The sequence below is a fragment of the Pocillopora verrucosa genome, chromosome 7 (assembly GCF_036669915.1).
Source record: "Pocillopora verrucosa isolate sample1 chromosome 7, ASM3666991v2, whole genome shotgun sequence".
Lineage (NCBI taxonomy): Eukaryota > Metazoa > Cnidaria > Anthozoa > Scleractinia > Pocilloporidae > Pocillopora > Pocillopora verrucosa.
This window is the reverse complement of record NC_089318.1, coordinates 9,620,402-9,647,448: the sequence shown is the minus strand read 5'-3', so window position 1 is coordinate 9,647,448 and position 27,047 is coordinate 9,620,402. Positions and strand designations below refer to the sequence as shown.

Here is a 27,047-nt window from a genome sequence, read left to right as displayed (position 1 = left end):
CATAATAGCTTAGGAACCTGGTCAAGTTGAAGATTAAGTGGCCCGGATAGGCCCAGACTCCCTAGATGGATAAAAGGGATAAGTTTCTAAAGCAATTGTGGTGCTGCGTCGGTGGGAGAGTATAATAGGGTAATTTAATAAAATCAACTGGACTGATAACGTAAGTAAGCCACCGTAAAGAGTTTAAAAGTTGACGTTTCGAGCGTTAGCCCTTCGTCAGAGCGAATGGCTAACGCTGGAAACCTCTTTTCGGTGGCTTAGCCGGCCTATTTCCGTTATTAACTCAGTTGATAATACCAAACTACCCAGACTCCCCAGAGCCTAAAGAATTATGTTTAGTTGGCTCTACACACTTCAAATTACGTTCCTGCGGGTCTGAATTGGGCGAATTCAAGAGGAAATCATTTTAAAACTGCCCTATTGTTGGCAAATTAGTAATACTTTTACTACACGAGGCTGAAAAAGACAAGATTTAAATTCAATTTGCAATCGTATTCATGGCGTGAAACGCAGAACATGCTCGTAGCGTGAAACGGCACGACGCGCGTTTTCCTTAATAGGTATGTAAGTGACTGTTACGTTATCATTGCGTCATAACTGCAAACGCAAACATTTTTCTCAACTGCGGTTAAGACCTGTTAACTGAAAAATTACTTTAATCTCGCAACAAAACGGACTGGGAAATATCCAGGAAAGGAATTAGCTGCTATTTTCGATAAGAATAGACAGAGCGAAAGCTCATTTGCATTTATAGAACGAGATGGAGACTTCAGTTTAATTGGAGAGGAAGGCGCGGTTGCCGCATGCAAACAGCAGAATTCAAAAGAACAGATTAGTTTCCTTTTTCTCTTCTGTGAGGTAGAAATTTGACTCGCAATTTTTTTTTTTCATTTCAGAGAACTGTGAACACTAAAATCAGCTCCTTGAGAGAAAAGTGAGAGTTGGTAACAAATGCACACGCGCACCAGGGAGTTCGGAGTGTCTCTCTTCGATTACATCCATAGAAAGCGCCATTGAAAGGTGGATCCTAGTAAAACGAAGAGAAGTTATTGGTAAAAATAAATTTGACGATAGCCCAAGTCACGAATTTGATAGTTGAAAAAAAATTATCAAATACGCTGATCAAACTTGCTGCCTTGGTCACCGCGCAAAGCCCTTAATGGAGTTCATATCTGATCAAAGTTAGCCTGGTCCAGGCCTTCAGTTAAACGAAAGGAGCTCCACAGTTAAATTAAAGGCATGACAGTAGCGGTGGAGGAAAAAAAAGTGTAAGGTTTGAATCGGGTTGAACAACGGAGGGAAGAAAGGTCGGGTCTTGTAAGGATCGTATGATCCAAACCACCCTTCTTTTTTCGACTCGAATCAAGCCTACCACCTTTTTCGATCCGCCGATATTATAGTGCTCTTTTAATTTTTCTATTGCGCTCTGTTTTACTAACCAAACTGAACGCCTGGACTACTTTCAAGTGTTTTTGTATTGACCTAACCTTGTATTTTTTTTTTCTTTATCCAGAGATTTTTGTCAAAAAATTAGAGAAGGAAGCAATTTTTATGAAGGGAATATTCTAATAATACTTATTTCAATCCTTTCAGTTGTAAAAATCGTGGGCTTTTAACCGTACCCGAAATTTAAACCTCTAAACCTTTGTACCTCTAAACGTAGCTCCCAGGTTACGCGGTTTCATTGAGCGCGAACTTGAACATGCGTAGTAAAGTTATTGTAAATGGCGGAGGGCCCCCTGCGAAGGGGAATGATGGTCATGGGCCGCATTGCAAGCATTTTGCCAACACGACGGACCAAATCCGCCATAACAGCGGAGCGAGTTGAAGTGGGGTGGATATGGTTTCACAAAGTAAAATTTCTTCGAATATGTGGCGAGAACAGACCAGTTGACCACGGGTAAGCGTTGTTTCGTGTCGCCTTCTTTCTCACACTTATTTCACTGGAATTTTCGTTTGTTTTCCGTACGTTGGACTGTCTCTTATTTTACATTCGCACAAAGGAGTCTTCTTGAAAGGAATCGTTTAGTTTCTTGTTGAAAGGTGCGTTGTGGCTCGACTTGCTCGAACAACTAATTACTTTGAGGCACAATGTGGCACTCTTTACCAAGTAAGCTCTGTTCTTGACTGCCTTTCAATCGTAATCTCCGGGACAAGTTTCAGGAACTTTACACACGTTTGACCACGAGAAGCGAAAGTTGATGGCAAATCTGAAATGTAATTCACGTCACGATCGCCTTCTTCCGATATTCCCCTCTCTATAAAATCCCAAATTATCTTCTCCATGTCATCATTTTCAGGTTTTACTTGGCTTTGTTTCCATGGCATCCCCCCAATCATCTCTTGCACCCCCTCTTCATGTGCAACACTTGGAAAAAGCTCTCCGTTTGGATCCTCTCCTCACTTACTTAGAAGGCGTCTTCACAGATCCTTACTTGTCAACCATAAGGTAATAAATGTGCACAAATAAAGTAAAAAAGTTGGGAATTGTTGTTAATGGATAAATCAAACTTGGCAGAGTATGAAACAGAATAGGCACAAGTGTAACAGGTGAGGAAGACAAAATAAAGTTTGGACTTAAATGAAGAGGCTTTGCCAATCATAATAGAAAATGCTCGTATTAATTCAGCTTTGAGTAACGGACGGCTACACCTCAATCTGATTGACTGTGATAGATTCAGTTCTTCCTGTAGAGTGAGAATTGAATGTGAGCCAGTCCGAGGTGTTTATTTATACACCCTGGTTGTAAATTTTTGTCAGATAGTAACATTTTCTTGGCAGACTTTCTCCGTTAGTTTAGCACTTATCATTCTACCATTAAAGTTGTTTTCGGCATGTAATTGGATCAACCATATTAGATCCTACAAAACATAAAATTGCGATATAATTTCATTTGTTTAATTTTCATGTTAAATAAATGGGATGTAAAGTGAATATTCAAGGTTTACCTATTATAGACATGTAAACCAGTTTTTATTCTGCTTGAAACCCACTCCACAGATATTCCAAGGTTTTGTAATTCATCGGTGTAATGCCTAACAAATGGTCAAAATGTGTGCCTGAAAGTAAGGTGTCTTTGTGCAAGGCACTACAAAAAAGATACTGGTTTAATAAAGAGCTAGGAGCAGGATTTGGAAACTTAAGAAAAGATACATTTGTTGAATATGATGAGTTATTTAAAACTAGCAGTGCCCATGGACAACGTAAAGGAAATTCTATGTTCTGCTTGGTTACTTGAGCGGGCAAAACTAGCTTTGTAACTCTTTACAGTGGCCAATTTATGATATCAACTCAGTTGATAATGCTAAATTACCAATTGTCATCGAGGCTGGCTTGTGAGTTGGGTTAATATAGATATGTTCGTGAGTGGGACAAGCAGTGGGCTATTGGTGAAGTTTCTGAATTCTGAATCAAAAATCTGGTGTTTGAGTTCTAGAAGGAATCAGCATGTTGTGTTCGCGTAATAGCAGTGGTACAGGAGTAGCAATACTACTAGATGCTGTAGCAGCCATAAGGGGTGCAATACTCCTGGTCACAATGATACAGACAGTTGCAAAAGCAACAAAAGGAGTTACATGTACAAGACTCTTAGGCACAACAGTAACAATATGGGGGGCACTACTTCAAGTTACTCTATGTTATAGATACTAGTTTAAGCCGTGAAAGTGTGAGCCACTTGCCTAGTGTTAAAAAAAACCAGTGTGACAGAACTTAACTTGCAATTTGAGACATCTTGGTGGCTTTTTTGTTTTTTAAACTATTCAAAAGGTCATATGAGGTGTATTTGCAAGGATAGATTTGGGTACTACACAATTTCCTGTGAGTCTTATCCAGTGGTAATTTTGTGAGGCAAAACTTGAAATCTGAGAGCTCTGAAATTCTTTTTTGTAGTGTCCAGGAAGATTAAATCAACTGTTTCCTTGGTGTTTAAAATGATGTTTACTTTTTCTTACTCCCTTAGTGATGATGAAAGTGAATTGAGTGATAATGAAAAGGAAGTCTCCTTAAAAGGTGACAGTCTTTTAAATGGCACCAGCAATGGATTGACGTTAAATGGATGTTTGAGTCATGATGGTGAGTTACTCTTTTGTTTTAGACCTTGTGATGTAAAACTAAAGGTTGTTAAGTTCTCAAAAACTGGAAGATTACACTACAGATTCTAAAAAGAATTTGACTTGACATATCTTGTCTCTAAAACGTGTATGAATTTCATATCATTTATGTGTATCTTGAAATGTTCTTTACAAATTTTGTATAACAAGTTGAAAACTCTGGGTTTGAACCTTTTATATGTTTGTTTATTAATAAAGAGATACAATTGTCTTTACTAAGGTGATTTGTTTTGTTACATTCAGAGTTGCGAATTGACAAAACAAGATTGTACAACTTCAGTAAAGTGAAGAAAGATAGGAGATGGTTGAAGGTACTAGAGAACTTCTGGGTGATTTTTTTAAGTCTATCAAGCACTTCATCCCTTTTTATCAGTCTCCAATCAGTAAGAGCTGTTAGGAAGTCCTAGCTTAAAAGTTTTAACCTTTTAACTGCTGTTAGTGACATAGATAAAATTTCTCCTTACATTATCAATACAGTATCAAGCAGACAAGAATAACAATAAGATAAGAATAAGGAAAAATATCAGTTAGGAAGTTGTTAGTTGATCCAATACTAAATTCTCAGAACTAATATCATAGGTATTGTTTGGCAGACAGTAAGGCCAATTACTAACGAGATCTTGGAAGCGTCCTGATATCTTTAACTGTGGATAATTTTTTTCATTGGTTCAAAATTTTTGTTTTTTTGTCATACTTACTATCACCCACAATTATGGGCAAAGCCAAAGGAAAAGTTAAAGTACCAGTGGGGAGAAAATCAAATTATAACAAAGTTTCATAAAAAAGTATATAAGCATTTATCCTTGTCCAGCTCTTTGGTGATTGCCCCTTCCCCCTGCCCCCTCCCCCCTGCCCCCTCCCCCCCTACCAGCTAACTATTACCACAAGGTTTTATTCCATTGTAAGAAAATTGTACTACTTCTTAAAAATTACTCACAACAGTGTTCCACATTGCAATAATTATATGGTGACCGTGGCGAGTGAAAAATATATTTGTCAACTAAAATAAAGACAAAAGTTGCCAATTGGCGATCAACAGATTTGACAACAAGAAAGAGGTCATAGAAAAATTTATCCACCCTTGGTTGAATGGTTAAACGATTAATTGCATCTACATTTATTTATTATGCTTTAGACCATACATATATGTCAAGTTTTCTATTAGGAGGTGCTTCTGAGTGACAGTTCTGACACCTCATGTGATGAGGATGATGAGGCACCACTAACGGAAGAAGATCTTCAGGAGATGCTTTGGCTACACAAGCAGCAAAAAGTTGCCCAACAGATGTACCATGTTGACAAAGATGTAAGTTGTTTTGATGGACATGATCAGGTGTACACTCCTCGCTGAAGCTCACTTCTTTCTATGAGTTAGTTTAGATGAATTGTATTTGCAGCCAACTTATCTTCATATGTGACAGTTTCTTTTCCACTGTTTCCAGCTTTCGAGATACCAACATTACAGTGCAAGCTTGCTTTCAGACCAAGACAAGTACAATGACCATCAGAAACAAGCTGGATTAAAGAAGCTCAAAAGAAAGAAGTTGAAAGATAGTATGTACATATAACACAAGATACTGAATAGCTTAAAACCTTTACACCCTTGCATCAGTATCCTTTTTCTGTCTTTGTTCCCAGTAAGGAGAAGTCCTTTAACAGTCAAAGCTTCTTAGATTGGGGATCTTTTTATATATTCTCATTTTTTTCAGTGAATGATTCAGTAGCATAACTGTAAGGAGAAATTAGATGTTGGAAGACTTAGGATTTAAAGGGTTAAGATTTTGCATAATCTTATTTTGAAGACCTCCCTTAATCTACAAAAATAATTTTCCTCAGAAAATAAAACCTGCCTAAAAATATTGCACAAAAGTCAGTTCATGTTCTGTATTTTGGACTGTTTTGAAATATCCTGCTATGAACATGGTCAACATTCAGCTTAGTAACAGAAGAGTGTTTTCTACCCCAATTAAAAACAATTTTTACATTGAAATCTAGTAAGGGAATACTGGGCCAATAAAAACCCTGTTTCTTATCAAATGCCATGTAGTTCCCCCTGTGTTGTGTTGCTTTCCTTGTAATATTTCTTCTATGGGAGCAATGCATCACAGCACTTAGTGGCAGAAATTTCACTCATCTTAATATAGGGTTTTACCTGCAGAACACAGATCACTGCCAGTCTGCAGAATAAATCTCTGGCAAGGTTTCCATGCTCCATGATACAGTCCACTCTGTTGTGCTAGGAAACACTAGGTTAACCAATTCAGACCAACCTGTAGAGCAGTTAAAGTGAATAGTGTTTGTACTCACTCATGTCCATTACTGCTGATTTCTTACAAACAAATGATTTGTATGTTGTAGGTAAGGTAAAACTTTCAAAGGAAAAGAAGGAGAAGGATAAAGTGAAAGTTAAAAAGAAAAAGAGGAATTCTGATGATTTGGTAAGTTTGAGGCCAACAGCTGTTTTTCCATTCTGAGGGAAGAAAATCCAGTTGCTTTGTACTATTGTACCCTGTGAGCAAAGGCAGCCAATCTTCATGAAAAAGTATGGTTTTTCCTCTGCCCAGACTTCTTCCTCTGAGAAATTGTGCCGATTTTTTTTGTCACAAAGTTTTAGTTGGGTGGGTGCAATGTTCATGTGCAAGTCAAAGCATGTTGTGGCAGCGACAAGGGGTTTCTGTCTCTCAGTGGCTTATCTAGGAAAATCAAGGTCCAACACTTTTGTGCAATTGTGTGTTGACACCGTGTAGATTTTGTGCTAAAAGCTCTAATTGCAGAAATGTCTGTTGATAGGATGATGATCAGAGGCAGCTGACAATGGAAGAAAAACTTATCAAGAGAACTCTGATACGTCGCAAGGAAGCTGATGCTAAACGGCGGAAACTGTGGGCTTTGATAGTCAGGAAGGAGATACCAAGGGTATGCCAGATTATTTGGCTCATGGTGTTTTGTGTGTTGGGTTTTCTCTATTTCCGTTTATTAACTTACATTGCTGAATTTGGTTCCTGTTTCTTTAGGCTCATAGACAAAAGTCTTCTGCGAGGAACAACATGCTTCAAAACTGCAAAAAGGTGAGCTGATGTTGCCCATACTTGTGAGGGAGCTGGGACATGAATGCAAAAGGTCTGGTTTTTTGAACCAGAAGTCAAAATTTACTAAAATGGGTACTGTAATTTTGTGAGTGGTCATGACATTGAACAAATTTCCTCTCTGATGTGGCTGTAATATTTCTTAGTTGCCTGACTGATTTGAAACAGGCCTGGGGGTGGCTTGATGCACAAAGTATAAGTACCATTTTTTTACTGATGTACAAGGTACACTTGGTTATAAGACACACCATAAACTTTCAAGCTTGTATGTATCATGTCTAGATCATGAAATCACATCTATAATACTTGGTTATCAGAGGCACCCCAAACTACATGCAATTTTCATACAATTTTTCAAAATTTGCTGAGTACAGACATGCATGTTTGTACACAAGGGCTGGAAACTTGCACAGATCAGCTTTGTAAGAACAGAAGCCAAAAAATCTCAACTGTATTAAGAACAAAAGTGTTAACTTTTTAATGTGAGCTTGGCTCCATTCGGAAGACAGTCTCACCACACTTAATCCTTTTACCTTCATGAGAGACCAAGACAGAATTTCTCCTTGCAATATCAATACAATATCAAGCAGACAAGTGATGATAAAAAAGAAAAATATCAGTGAGGGGATTATAAATTGATCCAATACCAAATTCTCCAAACTTACATTACAAGAACTAAATGGCAGATGGTAAGGAGAATTACTGATGAGATCTTGGGAGTTGAAGGGTTAAAACATGAACTCTTTGTTGCAGCTTGCTCAGCTGTGCCAGAAAGAGATGCGGAAAGAAGCACAAAGATCTCAGAAGGTTACTCAACAGACTGCTCCAAAGGCTAGGAGGCTCTCAAGAGAGGTATATTTTTGTGGGGCTTTGTCAAAATTAAACAATTCGTATGCTAAAGGAACTCACTTCAAACTTTCTGTGGCATAATTTTTTCAGTCTGCATCGTAAGTGTATTTCCAAATCAACTGATCTGAAATGAATTATTGTCTTGATAATTGTGATAATATTCCTTTTTCAGATGCTAGTTTATTGGAGGAAATATGAGAAAGTTGAGAAAGAACACAGGAAAAGGGCAGAAAAAGAGGCTCAGGAACAACGGAAGCTGGATGATGAATTCAGAGAGGTAACAGTGATTGCTAGATTTTTCAAACAGGGCTAAAAGTGCACTTCTCTTGTTGCAATTACAACTGGAAATGTAGGTGTATGTTACCTTCCAGAATTTCATATTGTGTCAGGAATGGGTTAAAGAAATTTTACTGTCATTTATTGTATTATCATTATTATTATTATTTGATTTCCTAGGTACGCAGACAACAGCGGAAACTGAATTTCTTAATCACACAGACTGAGCTTTATGCTCATTTTATGAGCAAAAAATTGAAGGGTAGGTTTTCTTTTTAAAATACCATGTTTTGGCAAAACTTCACTTTGCGACAATGTTGATTACAATATTTCATCCATGCTGGGAACTGTTTTAGCCACAATTAGAGGTGCCTTGCATTTGAATTCCTAATAGAACTCTACATTAGCCAGTTGAATTTGAATCCCTGATTTTTGTTTCATTTAAGTTGAAAACTGCTTGCTTCAGGTTCATTTAAGAAGCCAAGAGCAGTGCCAAGAGAGCAAGGCTTCACAAAACCTGCTGCCTGCTGCTTGCCTTTATATGTGATGTTTTGATTGCAGTTTAATATTGAAGCACCCTGTAAGTTGTAGTTTTAACAGGAAGTGTTCACTTGAAGCTTTGTTCGTAACCATTTCCAGGTTCACAGCCTGATGAAGGCACGCAGGAGATTTTGAAAAAATTGGATGAACCATCAGCAAAACAGAGTGTGAAGATGGTCCTTGGTGGAGTGCTGATTGATATGGAGAATGCTGATACATATGGTAAGAAAATTGTGTGTGAAGTAGAAACAGTCAATCGACGTGGGAAATCACTCGTTTTATTGCTGCTCGAACTATTATTTGGTTTCTCTCTAGAGATGGTTGAATTTTTTTGATAAATTTTTTTGATGTTGGATTGTGTGCAAATATTTTATTTCTTGTACACTATTGATTGATCAGACACACAAAACAAGAAAAACAGCTTAGTGCTTTTCCTTCAAAGACAAATTTTCATGATAGTGATTGCAATAACTTCAGTCTGATATGAGAGTTCAGATTTTGGTTCCTACATGTTTACTGATCTGTAGAGTATTGGGCAGTTTAGTAGAAATAGTGGGGTAAATCACACAATCCATCCTGAATTTCTTGTCACAATAATTTTTCAGATGCTGATGAAATGAAGTCTCAAGCTCTGTCAAATGCACAGAGAGCTATTCAAGATCAGGAGGCCCGGGTATGATGCTTAGTTGGTGGTCACGTCATTATGCTTAGACAGTTGTCAATATATAATTTTGTGGTCAGAATGGTTGCTTTTGAATTTTTTCAGTAGTACCCTCATATCATTTACTATTTGGTGTTGGTATCAAAGACTGTGCAATTTTATCTTTTCATTAGAATTTGCAATGTGGGTTTGTTCTTTTGTCCATAATTCAGATATTAGTCTTGATGTCTATGTCATAATGGAATTTTTTTCTTTTAGACAAGAGATTTTGATGCTAATTTCCAACAAGAATCTGGTAAAAAGGTTTCAATGTCACAAGCATTTTGTAAGTCTGCTGTTGTTGTTTTTTCCATCTATGCTCTGTTTTTGTGTACATGTGTATAATTTTGTTAACTATTTTTAGGGTAACCAGATGGGGTTAAAACAAAGATATTTGTATCAAAATTTTGAAAGTACCACATTATTATATAAAGAGATCAATATGATAATTTGTAATCAAGGATACAATACACCAGTAATCCCCCAACTGACTAATGTTGTTCAAGACAACTGAGATAGGGTCTCAATACCAGGCTACTTGTAGCTGCCAGAGAAGAGAATAAGGATAAGGAGAATAAGGATTTTTGTAAATTCCTTTAGGAATGCAAGTTCATGGCAGGTTACCTACCAGCATCATGCAGCACACCTGTCACAGTTTCACAGTTTCACAGTTTTGTGGTACCCCTTTAAACTTGTGGATGTATTGAGACAATGTGGGAGTCAAGTGTACCGTAAACGTCCATGTATAAGCTGCATCTGTAGATAAGCCGCACCCCCGATTTGGAAGTGCAGAATTTGGAAAAAAAATAAAAACAATACAGTTTGAAGTTTTGGTAGAGTTGTATTGCTACAAACAATCAAGGTTTTGAAACACCAACATAGAAGTTATGGCTATCGTTCACATTTATCAAGTCTAAAGAAAGCAAAATTTCATTTGTCATACCTTCTTTCTCATTGGAATTTACACCATCTTTAACTTAAAATGCTCTTTCAATCTGATTTTTCAAGATTATCACTTTGAAACACGGCATAAAGTTGAAATTCCTTTGGCATTGAAAAACAATAAACAACAAGTGCTTAGTAGCCAAGCTTTTTAACATTTTTTTTAAAAATGTTGGGAGGAGTCTGGGTCAAGGCCTGGCCATCATCTGGGCCTAAACAGAAAGCACGCGTGCTGATGCAATCATTTCAGTTCCTATTTCATTAATTGATATTACAATACTCTAGGTTACTGGTACTGTTCTTCATGTGAAGATCTGATAAAGTCAGTGTTTATCGTTAAAAGCCATAAAAGTCCTCGCTATCACTATCTCCAAAGAGATTCTCATAGCCTTGGGTCAATTTTTGCTTGTTGCTGTTCAAAACTATCAGCGTAAAGCAAGTCCACATCCTCGTCCTCATCTATGCCAGCAAATGGATCAGAATTGGAGTCATCTTCCCACATTAGTTGTTTGAGTAAAGTGAAAATTAATTGCTTGAAAGAATCTTGGAGAGCAAGAGTGGAGCCACCACTCAACGAAAAAATCAATAAACTACAGCAACACGCTCTCAGTTTCTTTTATGTTTATTTCTTGGCACCTTAAGAAGTTTTATGAATATTAATTAGGTTTTTGAGAACTCCAAACACAGATGTATCCATGGATAAGCTGCACCCTTGATTTTTGGCTTCAATTTTGTGAAAAAAAGTGCGGCTTATACATGGACATTTACGGTATTGCCCAACACGACAGGACTTGTACATGTATCCAGTCCTTCTAGTTTAGAGTTGAAGCACTTAGGGCCCAGTTGATAAAGGGTGGATAATTCTCTCCAACAGATGATTTGTTATCATGTGGTTAAGTGTCAACTGAACAAACTGGGCTATCAACTGGATAGCTTTTTCTCCAGTGGACAGCATTATCCACCTTCTGAACAACTGGGGGACAGATCATCTCTTACAGCTGGGGATTGCATTACTGCCAATCCATACTCTTGGGAAGAAAAGAACTTCCAAGTCTTTTCATTGGGAGTTAAAGCTATGACCTTCTGCTGACCAGTACATTAGATTCATTAATGGAAATCACCTTTGTTTTTTTTTTCTCTGTAGTTGACCAGAGTTATAGCTTAGCAGATCCCTCAATAAATATGGATGAAGCTCATCCACAACCAACAGTCTTTGAAGGAGAACTTAAATCATACCAGCTTAAGGTAAACAGCCATGCTATAACATGTTCTGAGTTTTAAACTTACATGTACTTATGTTTGCCTGCCTATTGAGTTTGGTGCCTTTGTGAAAGTGAAGGTTGGGTGACCATGTCATACCGAGGCTGAAACAAGGAAAAAAAAATCCCAGGAAGGAGGGGGAGACCCTAAACCAAAAAAGCAGAGGGAGGGAGGGGAACCAAGAGAAATGCTACGCTACTAGAATGCCACGCCATGCCACGCTAACAAAGCTTAGAGTACATTGCAAACAAAATGTAGGTCCATGGCCTGCGCATGCACCAAAGCAACATACCACTGGACAGGAATCTGCCCCCATGCTCCTGAACAATGGTAAATGCTACAAAGGTAACAGTGCTACAAACAGCCAACACGCCACCAAAGAACGCCAAAACACTCGAGACCATAGCTCCTAGTCGTTAACTACATTAATTATGATTTAATAGTATGATTCTCATAAATAATTTTCTTGTTCTGTGAGAAGGAGAGAATTCTGTTAAAAATTAATCATGTGATGGATCTTGGAATGGTGTGCTTCCTTTCAAATGCTAATTTACTTTAAATCAATTTCTTGCACATTTATTCTATTGTTGTTACTATTGTTTTTATATATGAGAGTGTTTGTTAAGGAATTCTGATGTTAAGTTTAAGTGTTTTTCTCTGCAGGGAATGAACTGGCTTATCAACTTGTATGAACAAGTATGTCATTGCTTGATGTAATTATGATTTTTCATACCTACTTCAGGAATTGATGGTGATGTTTCTTTGTTATGCTAGTCTAACTTGCCTGTTCTGGTTCATCTGATAGGGTATTAATGGCATTCTAGCAGATGAGATGGGTTTGGGAAAGACAGTGCAGTCTATAGCCTTTCTCTCTTATCTAGCAGAGGTTAGTTTCATTGTGCACATGAAAATATATACCAGTGAACTTCCTCTGTCATTTTGAGTTGAATATGACAAGCCAAACCTGATATTTTTTTCCTTGGAATGATTGGAACAAATTTGCCTTATTTAATAAATATATGCACAGGTATTTTTCCAGTTGTTTAGTATTTTCTTAGTCCCATAAGGATGATGTGAACAAAATGTCCACTTGTGTTACATGTGAAACAATTATTTCGATACTATTTCACTTTCTAGTATTTTGGTTTGTAATTTTTGAAACACATCATACAGACTAACTGAGCGTAGTATTGATTGATTATGGCCAGTTCAAAAAGATGAAGACAACATAAACAAAACCATTGAAGTATTTTATGACCAACCAAAATGTTATGTGCTTAAAAGTTTGTTGCTTTAAAAGTCAAGCCTGAAAAATGGAATTTTTGTTGCTGTGCTATCTGTTTGTGTTTTTGTTTTGTTTTATATTCCAATGCCCTTGTATGGTAGAATGGTGTAGAAGAGGAATAATAACTTAAGTTGTTACTTCAAATGTGGTCATTTTGATTATATCGATAGACACATAATATTTGGGGTCCATTTCTTGTGGTTGCTCCAGCTTCCACACTGCACAACTGGCAGCAGGAAGTCAGCAGATTTGTTCCACAATTCAAGGTATGTGGGAGTTAAGTGTGTAGAAGAGGTGCAGAAACACTGTGAAAAGTGATGCTTCAAGCCTCTATAACTAATAGTCATGTTCCAGTTTTCAACATTTGAATGGAAGGATTTTAGTGTCATCCAAATGAATCTCAGTTTAAAGGCAATGTGATGACAAAAATAAATTGTTGAAGTGAGAGCAAATAGTTGCTTCGACTAAAATGTACAAATCAAACCGAAATTCTCAAGTCAGATCTTCCTACATGGAGCTGTTGCTTTTGAGCTTTGTTGAGGAGAAATGTCTCCTAACATAACTGAACTATTGTGATTGTAATGTCATGTTCATTGCATGTGCTACACAGTCATATTTCCAATTTTCAATTTTCATTTTTACCACTTTGTTATATTTTCATTTCTCCTTTCTCCATTTTCTATTTTCCCTTTTTTTTCATTTTTCCATTTTTCCATTTATTAATTTACAATTTCCAGGTGTTACCATACTGGGGAAACCAGGGTGACAGAAAATCTCTAAGGAAATACTGGACTCAGGTACATTATTTATATCTTTGACAAAGGTCTAAAATAACAATTAAAAAGCAGTCGGTTTATTTATTATGAATTAATTTTATTTCAGTGTCTCTATGTTTCATTTTGCAAAGCTGCACTTGTTACATTTGTTTATTTATGATGGACACATTTTAAAAGCTCTTTAACTTACTTTTGACACTCAGGAAAAATTTGAAGTCAGTTATTCTTTAGAATTTACCATGAACAAGCAACTAATTTTTCTCTCTTGTTTAGAACCAAGTTCATATAAATGACTATGAGAATGCACCATTCCATGTGCTTATAACAAGCTACCAATTGGTAGGTAAAACAAACAGCAAGTGCCAATTTATTTTTTGGTCCAGGTTACGCATCATGGTATTCCAATTATTTTTAAATGACCGATGACAAAAATTATATCATTATGGTTTTCAATAACAATTTGAAAACGTCTCAACAAAAGATTATGTGTGTTTAGAGAGCTTTGGACAGACATGTAAACTGGAGCACTTTTGTCTTCATTGTTGATTTTTATGGGCTTAATTATACAACCACTACTCTATGATCTATGATAACGGCAGCCTGCTAAGCCCCAGCCTGCTATGCAGGAAGGCACAGGTTCAAGTTTCAGATCAGACCAACAATTAGGGTCTTAAATTAATTGCTGCCTTTGCTATGATATCTGCAATTGGTTAGACATTCTGGTTAAGGACAATAAACTGTATTTCTCATGTCCTGCCTCTTCTCTATACTGGGTAGCAGGACGTGTTAAAGAACTGGCACCCTTCTTGCAAGGAGTAGGGAATGTAACTCCTGGTGTTGTGGTCTGGGCTCCTAAACTGTCTGAGGCAGTCTGGCCAAAGGCCCCCCTGCGAAGTGTTGCAAAGTGCATTTAAGTATCTTCTTGTGGATAATGCAGTACATAAATGTCTCATCACTATCAACATCTCATGTCTCTCATTTAATTTGGTAATATATATGGCTAATGGATTGTTGTGTCCTGTTCAGATTGTGCAAGATGTGAGATACTTTCAGCGCATAAAGTGGCAGTACCTTGTACTTGATGAAGCTCAAGCAATCAAAAGTAGTGCCAGGTGGGAAATGCTTGCAAATGGCAATTAGATGTTAAATGTTAAGTTGTGGTCTTGCTGTTTTAGCTCAAATGTCCTGCATTACTGGAGTCTTAAAATTTGTCTAATTTAATGAAAAAATCTTACTTTATGTAACAGTGTGCGGTGGAAGATTCTACTTGGTTATTCATGCAGGAACAGACTTCTTTTGACAGGAACACCCATTCAGAACAGTATGGCTGAGGTTTGTGTTATCAGTAGCTACAGTGTTACCTTCCGCCTATTTTGTGGTGCAATTGTCCTAGGTGTATCTTTCACTTCTATCATTAACCTTTAGTTGTTTTGTTAACTCTTTCACCTCCAAGAGTGACTTGCATCTAATTTCTCTTCACAATAATTATATTAATAACCTTTTTTTCTTTATCTGTACATTTTTGAGTTTTCTAAGTTTATTATTTGTTGGGAGAACCCCTCTGTGAAGTTCTTTTGGTGAATTGGGTATCCTCAATAAAGATTTACTTTATTATGATATCACCCCTGAGGCACATAGTAAGGTCATGAGAATAAAGGAAATGATCACCAACTAAAAAAGCTCTTTTTATACAAATTCTCCTCATCTTCACCCAGGAAAATGTATGGAGAACAGTATATAGAATATGCATACTGATATTAGGATGTAAAGGGTTAAAATGTGGTCATTTTGATTACATCAATAGATACATAATATTTGGGGTGCATTTCTTGTTGTTTCTCCAGCCTTTTGACTGCATAAATGGCAGCAGAAAGTCTCCTTGTCAGCACCTTAGCAAATGTAAGGTGAACAGTCAGGAGAATACGCATAGTGATGTTAGTGTTTAAAGGGTTAGATGTTCATGTGTCCACTTTACTTTTTTTTTCTAACAGTTGTGGGCACTGCTTCACTTCATAATGCCAACCCTGTTTGATTCCCATGAGGAGTTCAATGAGTGGTTCTCAAAGGACATTGAAAATCATGCAGAAAATAAGTCAGCTATTGACCAAGGTATTTCACAGATCAGTACTGAGTGTTCATATGCTTCAGAGTGTACCACAAACAGTATTATCATAGTGATATCAGATCTGTTACTTTACCTTTCTTGAATTTCTCTTTTCCTTCAACTTGCTTTGGTTGATCTGTTGTAGAAAGTATTCACATTCACATATTTGCACTGCGGTGGAGAGATGAAATTAGAAGATCCTCGCAGCTAAGAACACTACTGAAACGAGTAGCACCGGTATCGCAGAGGTCATGGGTTCATATCCCGTACGGGCCTGAATTTTTTTCAGGTCCTATTTACACTACTCGTTTCAGTAGTGTTCTTAGCTGCGAGGATCTTCTAATTTCATCAAAGTATTCACAGTTTCCTTTTTCAAATTTCTCTGTTCTTACCATTTGTCTCGGTTGTTCTGTATTTAAAGTGTTCACAATTTCCTTTTTCAAATTTCTCTGTTCTTACCATTTGTCTCGGTTGACCTGTAGTTAAAGGAAGTCACAATATCATTTTTCAAATGTCTCTGTTCCTTCCATCTGTCTCTGTTGATCTGTTGTTTGGATTATTCACAAGGTCCTTTTCAACTTTCTCTGTTCTTTCCATTTGTTTTTTAGACCAACTTTCAAGACTTCACATGATCTTAAAACCTTTCATGTTAAGGAGGATTAAGCGCGATGTAGAGAATGAACTTTCTGAAAAGGTAAACGAGCTGTTTTGAACATGCATGGCTGAGTAAGTAACTAGTGACAGAGTTGTCTGTCATACCAGTAGGTTTGTAAACCTTTTAACGCCCAAGGGTGTCTACCATCTAATTTCTTCCAATAATATTACCCCTGAATCACATACTAAGATCACGAGAATAAGGGAAATGATCACCAACGACTGAAAGAAGCTCTTGATTGTCTAACGAATTCTCCTTGTCAGCACCTTAGGAAGTGTATAGAGAACAGTTTGGAGAATATGCACACTGATGTCAGGTTGTGAAGGGTTAAGTCTAATAGCCTTTCTGATTCCAGATTGAGATCAAGCTTGTTTGTCATCTGACTACAAGACAAAGATGGCTGTACCAAGCCGTGAAAAACAAGATTTCCATCGATGACCTCGTTTACACGTCGACATCTTCATCATCCACCAGCGCGACAACAAGCAGTTTGATGAACCTGGTCATGCAGTTCAGAAAGGTAATGCAAAAGATTTAACCGAGTGACACTGGGAACCACTGAACTGCTTGGGAAGGTTTTGAAATCCTACCTTGTTGGATAAGTCATAGTAGTGTGTGTAAAATTTGCTCAAAGGATGATGTTATGTCTGTTCTATTTTCTAATAAATATTATTGTATATTCTAATATATATTTTTGTGTTTTCTTCAGTGTGATGACCACATTTTGTTTTGTAGGAGAGTTTTTCATGTTTCTCGCACTAAAAATTCCCAAGTGCTTATATAACTCAACAATGCTCGAGGAACAATTTTTTTTTATTTCTTTTATAAAATGTATCGTGAATTGCGCGCGCTCGTACCGATGACGTAGGCTGCGTGCATTATATCTCAACAGTGCACTTGTGTGACGTAAGGCGCGTGCTTTATGGAAATATAATGAGCTCGTTCTGACCAATCACAGCGCACGCATTTCTTTGAACATTTTAACGTTCAACTTCCTTTCCGAAGTTGTTTTGGTATGAACTTGGATAAACGTTGTTGCGTGCTATTAAGTGAGACGTTTATGGTTTGATGTGATATATCTTCACGCTTCGTTCTGTTATGGTTTGTTATGTTATGTTGCGTTTCGGATGTTTCACTTTCATGTTCTCAAGTAAACAGATCGAAATAAAAAGTAAGGAATAATTCTTCGGATACTGTTCCCGTTGAAATACACGACAAGCACTCCCCTCTTTTGACTTTTGCTCTTTTGCTCCTCTCAGGTCTGTAACCACCCTGAACTGTTTGAGAGAAGGGACGTTCGCTCTCCAATTCATGTGGAAATTCCATCATTCCATCTGCCAAAGCTTATATTTCGAGAAGGTACTAGGTGCACATGTAGTTAACCCTCTAACTCCCGAGAGCTGATTGTTAAATCCCCCCTCTACCTGCCACACATTTCCTTGTAAATCAGTTACACGAGTTTAGTTTTGATTTAAATAACAACTTCCATCTGATAAGTTTGAGTGTTCTCATTACCTGTTTGCTGGATAATGTGTGAATGTTATAGGAAGAAAGTATCAAAGGGTATCAACGGGTTAACTTATGTACTATTGCCCAAAGGCTGGTTTTTATGATGAAACACAAGCACTATCAGATGCAAAAACGTATGCTGATTACCCACAGGCTTGATGAGGCTCTGTTTTAAGAAAATGTGGGAAGGACTTGAAATCATTTCAGAAAGAAATACTTAAGTTTTGAAATACGACACAACATACATGTACTCTGCAATTATGGAGTTCTCAGCCCTCGCTCTAAAATCAATCGTTCTTACATTAAGAAAAAAAAGATGCTCATGTCGAAGAGAAAGTGTGCCATTTGTCGTTGTTTACTTATTTGTTTGATAACTTGAAATTTTTAGGCATCCTGGAGTCTTCTTCACCCGGTAGAACGAAGTAAGTAATGATTCCCCGTGCGGAAGTTGTTTTAGCAGTAATTTAATTTTTGTTATCTTTTTTGGCTGCACCGAATTAAAAGAAACATTAAGTCTTTGTTAAAGCTTTAAATCCTTTTTATACAAACCTATGTCTCGTCGCCTTTTTGCCAGACGACGCCATAGCTTTGAATCAGATAGCAAAAGAGAACAGAAAGTTTGATGTGTGAACAGATTCTCACAGCTTCTGTCAAAGAAATATATGGCAATAAGTTGAGAGAATTCAGGTTTTTAGGGGCCTGGGTAAAATATGAAGCCCCTTGCACCTTATTTTCCCCTTTAACTGAATTAAATAACGTTCTCTGCAGAATCCTCTACAATCTGCTGAATATCGGATCCGAAGAGTACATTCATCATTCTTTGTATGATAGTCACTTCTCAGGTAAGTGGGGTATAAATAACCTACTTTTCAAAGAATAATTCCAACCATAACTTTCGGTGCTTCCAAAATGACATCACACATATTCGCGCAGTAGTATTCCATTGATTTAAGTTTTATCAAGATTAACTCATGGTCCCATTATTTTTCCACGGTTTCACATGATTCCCTCAGGCCTGTAAAGGAACCGGAACTTCCAAGAAACGGCAACTTGAAACTTGCCTTATAACAGAGGCTTTAAATTAAAATTGGATGACGAAAATGAAGACGAAAATGCAAGAGTTTTTACTTAAATAATCCTTGAATTGGCCTAGCCGCACATTCGCAGCACTTTTTCTTTACTTTATTTATTAATGTAAGTGAGGTGGCTCTCCCATAAGCCCGGTGGCTTCCTGGGTCTCCTCGCCTTCTAGCTATAACCGCTGTAAATAAAATTTTTTTGTATTGTGTAAACAAGGCAAATAAGAATATGATGATGATGATGATGATGGATAATTTGGTTTAATCAACCGAGCTGATAATGTGAATTTGGCTGCGCAAGAATTTGCTCTGACGAAGGGGTAACGCCTGACTGAAACGTCAGCTCTATGAACTCTTTTCGGTGGCCAATTTACATGAACAACTCAGTTGATAAAATCAAATCATCTTGTTGTTCCCTTACCGACGCAGCACCTCAGTTTCTTTTAAAACTTTCACCCCTTTATTCCTTTTTTTTTTGTTTACGCCTTTCAGTGGAAATCCTAGCCTTGTAAAACGATTCACTTGATTTGTCCCGTGTCTCTATCTTGTTTCTTTTCTATCAGGTCCTCCGAGTGACTGCTTTTCATTTTCAAGATTTATCAATTTGTCCCCAGCACAATTATCAGCTTTGGCTTTGAAGGGACTCGTGTATAGGTGAGCCTTACACATCTTTGAACCCAGGAAAATTTGTTGAAATGCTATGTAGCTTTTTAGATTTTACTCCTTTTGGATATACGTAGATGTGAATGCTGTGTACTGGAAAACTTTGTACGAATTCATATGTTTTCCCTCGTTACTGTTCGCTTTTTAATGATGTTTGTACACAATATTCACGCACCTATACCGTGCTTAGTAAGCAAAGTGCTGCTAACTTCCGTAAGGCACTGAGTAACTCGTTAGAAATCACTATTGCTAATGGTTTCTTATTTTCAAAATTCAGGTTGTTCACTTTACTCGTTCTTCTAAAGGAAGTTACTATTCTTCATCATCAACGATTTTGGGCCCAAGACAAGCTGAGGAGTAGGTGGGTTGCGCAACTTCGTAATACAATAATTTTGTCTCCTTTTAGTAATAATTGTTTCAGCAGTTTATTTTGAGCTTCACTCTCTTTCTCTTGCAGGTGTTTGGGTCGACATGATCTCATCATTTGGCCAGATTCATTCACGTCCTTTCCAAGCATCCGGTCCAGTTCAGTGCTTTCGTCGTTGGTGTTCACTGGCTACACCTCACGAGTGTCTTCCCACGTGACTCATAATGTTCAGGCCATTTTGGACGATGACGATCGCAATCCTGCAAGGAGCAAAGGTAAAGAGGCTCTGAGAGCGCCGAGAACTGGACGGATATCTAGCAGCCGTGCGTTATCGCCAACTTCCCCATCAAAGAGGAAAGATGCTCGTCAAAGAAGCCAGCACCCACACCACAGCGTCATATCTCCGACTGGGAAGCTCCCTCCTTCTCCTCTCAAACATTCCCCAACAGGGGCGTTTTCCCCAACGAAACATTATGGACACTCATTCTTCCCTGCGCAGCTTTCACCTTCCAAACATCATCATAGTGTACCGCTGTCACCTTCATGGACTCAGCAAAATCCGCATGGGTCCCACCCGGGAGATTTGCCAATAGGAGAGCACCATCCTTCGTCAGGACACGTGCTGCCCACTCACCCAATACAAGGATCTCCTGCGATACATTCCCCGCCCGGACATGGCGGAACTCCCCAGCGGTCTCCCATGGGACATGTATTACCCCCGCTACAATCGCCTCCAGGGAAAATGGCTCCGCCAACATCTGTATCATCTGTGCAGCACTTGCATCCCTTCTCCCCCACGAGGTAGCGAAAAAGAATCTTTTGATTATTATTATTGGAAACGTTCGCTTTATTTCATGAGGGTCACATTTACCCCTTTTCCAAGTCCAAGACCCATTAGTTTAAGCAGCCTTTATGAAAAAAAAATTAGTCGTGTTTGACAAAACAGCTTTAAAACATGTGCTAGGTTTGGTGTGAATGGGGTATTACACAGGAAGCCATGATGACTAATCTTAGCGGTGCTCATCTGCTTTATAGGCATGGTTCATCGCTGCCGATGAGTTTACCCGAAGGATTTCAATTGAACACTGCACCCAGAGTGTATCCTATAGACAGAACACTGCAGCCGACAATTCTGCCACCATTTTTGTCGACATACATACCGAGGGTAAGTAAAATTTGCGAGCGAGAAGCTGATCAGTTGGCTGTTGTGAGTTACGCGAAGTTTGCGTGCCTTTGCTTAAAGCTTGAAGAAACTAATGGTAATTTTGACTTGTTGAGTTCATTTAAGAATTTTCAGTTGTTCATGATTTTTTGCAATCCCTCCTCAGGTAACGGCAGGGACTGATGTTTATCGCTGCAGTGATCGCAGTGCTGCTTACGAGATTCAGAACTTGTTACAGGGGGGTTCAGAACTGTACAGGAACCTCCTGATGTACGGCACTCCAGACCTTGAACACGTCAGCTACGTGAAGAAGCATTTGTTCCCTGCTCCTCTTGGTGGGCTGGAGGCTGCCACTCCTCAGAATGGATGGACCTTCGTGCAAATTCCAGGTGCGTTGAAAATTCCTCAGAACGTATTCGCAATTTTTTTTGGCATTCAGTTCACGGACTTGTGACCGTGCTTTACTCAAGTTTTGAATAACTGTTCCTCGACTCTGATTGGTTATTGTGATTTCGAGCAATTTTCAATCGAGTGTCGAAAGTATTCCGAGATTGGATTGATTTTGCTTTTCTTGGCCCAGCAAACCCGCTCTACTCTCTTAGCCAATCAGATGCAAAACTAAAACCAGTCACGACTTAGTCACCCGCGTTTTCCCGCGCTTTAGACAGTTTGTTTGTTTTACTTTGAATTCGTACTGGCTCTTAATTAATAAAGGTATTTAGGTATTTTTCTTTTCGTCTGATGTGCTGTTGTGATGACTTTGGTTTTGGTTTTGTGATACTCAATCGAAAAGCGGTTCCTATTCTTCGTTACTCAAACGAAAAGTGATTATTTTATCACTGAAAGCGCGAGCACATCTGGTTTTTTTTGTAGACCGTAACTTGTTGATCACAGACAGTGGTAAATTAACTGTTCTGGACGGACTACTGACCAAACTGAAGATGCAGGGACACAGGGTGTTAATCTATTCACAAATGACGAAGATGATTGATCTCTTAGAGGTTGGTTTGTTGATCTTGTATAGCGAGAGAAATTCGCGTGGACATTTGCGAGTTGCGTAGTATTTTCCCAAACCCTAACGGCGAAAAACGAAAACAACACAAACGAAACCATAAAAGTTTTACCTGTGACCAACAAGAGTTCGTTGGTTTAACATTCAGGTCTAAAAAGGGGAAAAATCAACGTTTGGATCGTTCAGTACAGCAATTTTGCAGCTCCGCTTTCCGTCTGTATTTTTGCCCTGTTGTACATTGGAATAACGACGCACATTTTTGCGCGTTCAGTTGCCCTATTAAAGTAAATTGGTGTAATAGTAAACTGACAAGCTCTCTTATCTTGCAATGTTTTTTCACTTTATCCATGTATGTTTCTTAATTAAATTATTTCAATACCAACAAAGAAAACATTTCAGTTTAAATTTACATTGATATGATATACTACTAAAATTTACCAACCAAATTATTGCCAAGTTCTTGCTATCAGCATACATGGAAGTCTTCTTACATGTTAGTGAGAATTGATGAACCATCATTTGATGTGTCCGTTACAGGAGTACATGACTTACCGTAAGCACAAGTACATGCGACTTGATGGTTCATCGAAAATCTCAGACAGGAGAGATATGGTGGCTGATTTCCAGTCTAAGTAAGTAAATAGATGAATGAAATAAACAGATATGAAGCAGAGGCGTATTCACTCAAGGTTCCTTGTCTATTTAGAATTTAAAGTGTGGGTTTTTTTTTGGAGGAAGGAAAACCTGAAACTTGTATTCTTTTTACAGCATTTGGAGTAAGAACTCCCCTTTTCTGCTTCATCGAATGGTAAATATCGTAGTTCTGACAGAGTTCCAAAACGTTTCTCTTTCAGTGCGGACATTTTCGTGTTTTTACTGAGTACACGAGCAGGAGGTCTGGGGATCAATCTAACAGCTGCAGATACGGTAAGACAACCAAAAGAGGTCATCATCAGTGAGAAAACTTTGGATGGCTGAGCCATTCTAAAAGCACCGTGAGCCCTTTACACTCCAACATCAGTATGCATATTCTCCATACTGTTCTCCACATATTTTCTTAGGTGCCGGAAAGGAGATGTGTTTAAAAATCAAGAGCTTCTCTTGCCATTGATCACTTCCTTTATTCTCATGACCTCAATGTATGAACCAGGACTGATATTGTAAGGAGAGATTAGATATTAGTCACTCTAAGGGGTTAAAGGGTTGATTGAAGTATGCAGTGACCGCTTTGTCTCTGGTTCTTTCACGTAGGTAATTTTTTACGACAGTGACTGGAATCCTACAGTCGATCAGCAGGTAAAGTGTTGTAAAGGAATAAAGTTGTTGTTAGAAGCGTTTATCATTTTAAAGCAGGTTAGGTATCAGTGTATAACATGGTAATTTAGTTTTATCACCTGAGTTGTTAACGTAAATTGTCCATCGTAAGGAGTTTAGAAGATGACGTTTCGAGCGTTAGCCCTTCGTCGGAGCGATTGGGGTAACACTCGGAACGAGCAACTCAGTTGATAATACTAAATTACCCTGTTATACTCTCCTACCGACACAGAACCACAGTTTCTTTAGCCGTGTGAATGTTGAAATTGAAGGAGTTTTAGTATGTGATTGTTGTACTGTAGCTGTGGTATTGTTGCAGTGTCGCATCTGTTGTACTGTCTATCTATCGTGAAAAATGAAAAGAAAAAAAAAAAGAGATTATAATGTAGAACTTAGTTTTTACTTGGTAATACGATTAGTGATGGTGTTTCAATGTGAAATCATCAAGAAAGTCATCAGTGTAGAACAAGAAGGTTTAGTACCTGCAGTCAATTTCTATCGATGTTGTAATTAAATGAGCTTTTGAATTATACTTCAGAAGGAAACTTGCATGTCAAAGCCATATAGATAAATCAACGAATCGCACAGGTTTTTCAAGAGAAATTAGATGTTCGTTGGGAAGAAGTTTTTGCTAATTTATATTTTATATATTGTATTTTCTTGTGTTCAGGCCATGGACCGCGCTCACCGCCTGGGGCAGACTCGACAAGTGACCGTGTACAGACTGGTCACTAAGGGTTCTATAGAAGAGAGGATTCTTCAAAGGGCCAAGGAGAAGAGCGAGGTTCGTATTGTTCTTGATTCGTTAATATATCGTCGTTTCCAGTGACTTTTGGCCAAAAAAAAATCATAGGAAGAAAATTGCAAGTCAGAGTCACTAGATCACAGGAGATAAATTGACTACATGTCATCATTCTATGGATTTTATTCTACCCCTTTCAGATTCAGAAAATGGTGATTTCAGGCGGGCATTTCAAGCCTGAAGCTCTTAAACCTAAAGAAGTGGTATCTTTGCTTCTTGATGATGCTGAACTGGAGTGCAAATGTAAGTCTGTGGAACTGAAATTGTGTGAATGGTGGTGTGCTATCAGTTAACTTGTGGAAATTATATTCCGCTTAAGATGATAACCTGCAAAGACACTGACCCACGCACGGTGGTCTTGTTGTTGCTCGCTGTTCACAAGCACGGTGTTCGCTCTGTCAAGGGAGGGGGAAGCTTATGCGGCTTGTGTCGCTTCTGAGCTGACTTGTGCACTCTTTATGATCTCTCCAGTTCTTCAGCGGCAAGCTGAAAAGAAAGCTGATGAACAACGGCGAAGAAGGGAACGAAAACGAAAGAAGACGGGGCCAGTTGAGGTTTGTATGCCAACTTATAAACATACCTTTGTTTTCTGAATCAAAATCTGACCCCCTCCTCTCTTAAAATTACTGAATCCTTCCTTGGTCCCTCCCCATCCTGCAAACTGTTAAAGAGACTTGACCAGTACACGGGGGAGCGGTTACCAGCGATCCTCTTTATCAATTTGTGTAACAAAAACCTGTACAAGCTCTGCTAGCCATTCTCAGACTATAACTTCTTAAAATTAACTGCGCTTTGTTCACCAGTTGGGTGAAGGCTTATCCCCGAGTATCGAAATCACCGATGGCGCGCCTCCAGTCAAGGCTAAGAAAGGCCGTAAGAGCAAAAGCTCGCTGGTCCCACCTGCACCTGAAGGATCCATGTCGGGATCTAAACCCGCCTCGGAGACCAGTAGTATCACGGGAGAAGGGCTGAGTATTAAGACAGGTGACGCGTATGATGGCGACGGTACCGTAGGGGATGACATCAGTGTGCTGAGTCTAGATGAAGGTAAGCTGTTACTCTTATGCTCAATTTCGCATTCAAAGGACGAACTTAAATTTAAAATTTGGGTGGGTTTGTTCTGAGGGAAACGCCTGATGGATGATATGAGTGTCACCCCAAAGCTGCAAAACTGGCTTGGAGTTAGAAAAGAGCTGTGAAAGGCATGGCTCAACTACCAGAGACAAACTATCCATGTTTTTGTTTTTGCTTTTTTGTTATTTTGTTTTTTCGTTTTTTTCAACTTTGGTTAGGTAGTCAATTAATCAGAATATCTTGCCGTTTGAACTTCTTGGTAAGGCGTAAGTAACATTCGCAAAACACATTCTTATCAGTTCTTATCAGTAAACTCTCATCTTTTCGTTGCTAGTGTCGTTGGCTTCTGGTGATCTGTCAGTCGATATACCTCCAAGCAACACAGAGACTCCTCTGAGCTTGAAACCTGAAGGAGAAGACTTGGATGATCCCCGAAGCGAAAACGCCAGTCCAGCCCTGTCTGATTCCTCTGGAAAAAGAGGCAGAGGCCGCGGTCGTGGAAGAGGAAGGGGACGAGGAATCACCTCTAGTAGGGGACGCGGGAGCTCCAGTGTTCGAGGATCCCGCTCTCGGGGACGTGGACGAGGAACTGGTGGAGCCCTTGCTGCCTCTGCTGCGGCATCAGCAGCTGCAGCAGCAGCATCAGCTGCAGCATACGCCGCCTACGGCTTCTCTTTCCAAGGGACAAGTACTCCGAACCCCACCCCACCGCCGGCGCGGTCCAGTCCAGTGGCATTTGGTGCCGGTGGTTCTGTCATGCAGGGGTATGGCAACATCAGTCATCCAGTGGCACGTTATGATAGTTCGTCAGCTGGATATTCACCTGTTCAAAGTGCAGAAAACAGCCCGGCTAGATCATCATCTCACGCGTCTACGCGCATTAACAGTCAGCAGTCTTCGCCTCCGTCATGAAAGTTTTCTTGATCTGTGCTTAAAATTTGAAAGGCTTCAAAAGTGAACTGAACTAAGTAGAAGAGCAAGGAAATGCAATATATCGTCTGGTCGAGTCATGCTGCTTAACAATCAAGCTACTGAGGAAGTCTTAAAGAGTAAATGCATTGTTTTCCTTCATAGAATTTTCTTAATTGCACTGATTTTCAGTACAAAATTGGACAGGGAAACTTTATCACGTGAGTAGCTTTTCGTGGAGGAAACTGTGCTATTTACATGCATCACGATCTTTCCCTCTGGAAAACACAGTATGGTGTAAATAGTTAATTTCGGGAATGGCGAGTCAGGTCAAATTATTAATCTTGATTTCTATTCTACCTGTTTTAATTGTTGGTACACCGAGAAAGTTAAAAAAGATCATCACAATTAATACTACTGTAGCTTCATTCGATCTCAGCATGTCACAGTCCTATCGTCTCCTTTGTCACGCAATGCTTAAAATTTCGCGTGACATCATAAAATGATGGCTGTGTGACATATTCTGTGCTTGAATAAAAATCCTCACCATGGTGGGTCTTGATTCTTTTTA

The 27,047-nt window shown here is 38.6% G+C and overlaps 1 protein-coding gene across 1 annotated transcript; it reads left to right on the top strand.

The window, feature by feature from the left end:
• The first annotated feature begins 1,743 nt into the window (after nucleotides 1–1,743).
• LOC131775010 (chromatin-remodeling ATPase INO80) lies at nucleotides 1,744–27,047 on the top strand. The gene is made up of 43 exons (XM_059091107.2): nucleotides 1,744–1,900; nucleotides 2,301–2,449; nucleotides 3,962–4,074; nucleotides 4,356–4,423; nucleotides 5,278–5,418; nucleotides 5,555–5,666; nucleotides 6,471–6,550; nucleotides 6,903–7,028; nucleotides 7,127–7,180; nucleotides 7,952–8,050; nucleotides 8,220–8,324; nucleotides 8,504–8,585; nucleotides 8,963–9,085; nucleotides 9,469–9,536; nucleotides 9,783–9,849; nucleotides 11,650–11,750; nucleotides 12,429–12,461; nucleotides 12,571–12,651; nucleotides 13,221–13,316; nucleotides 13,788–13,847; nucleotides 14,100–14,165; nucleotides 14,853–14,938; nucleotides 15,074–15,158; nucleotides 15,818–15,935; nucleotides 16,539–16,624; nucleotides 16,941–17,105; nucleotides 17,845–17,944; nucleotides 18,483–18,516; nucleotides 18,863–18,936; nucleotides 19,737–19,827; nucleotides 20,114–20,197; nucleotides 20,294–21,004; nucleotides 21,239–21,368; nucleotides 21,532–21,754; nucleotides 22,239–22,366; nucleotides 22,915–23,009; nucleotides 23,232–23,304; nucleotides 23,629–23,673; nucleotides 24,362–24,475; nucleotides 24,634–24,736; nucleotides 24,965–25,047; nucleotides 25,297–25,540; nucleotides 25,902–27,047. The coding sequence occupies exons 2-43, from the start codon at nucleotides 2,322–2,324 to the stop codon at nucleotides 26,477–26,479; spliced, it is 5,253 nt and encodes a 1,750-aa protein (XP_058947090.2). The 5' UTR covers nucleotides 1,744–1,900; nucleotides 2,301–2,321; the 3' UTR covers nucleotides 26,480–27,047.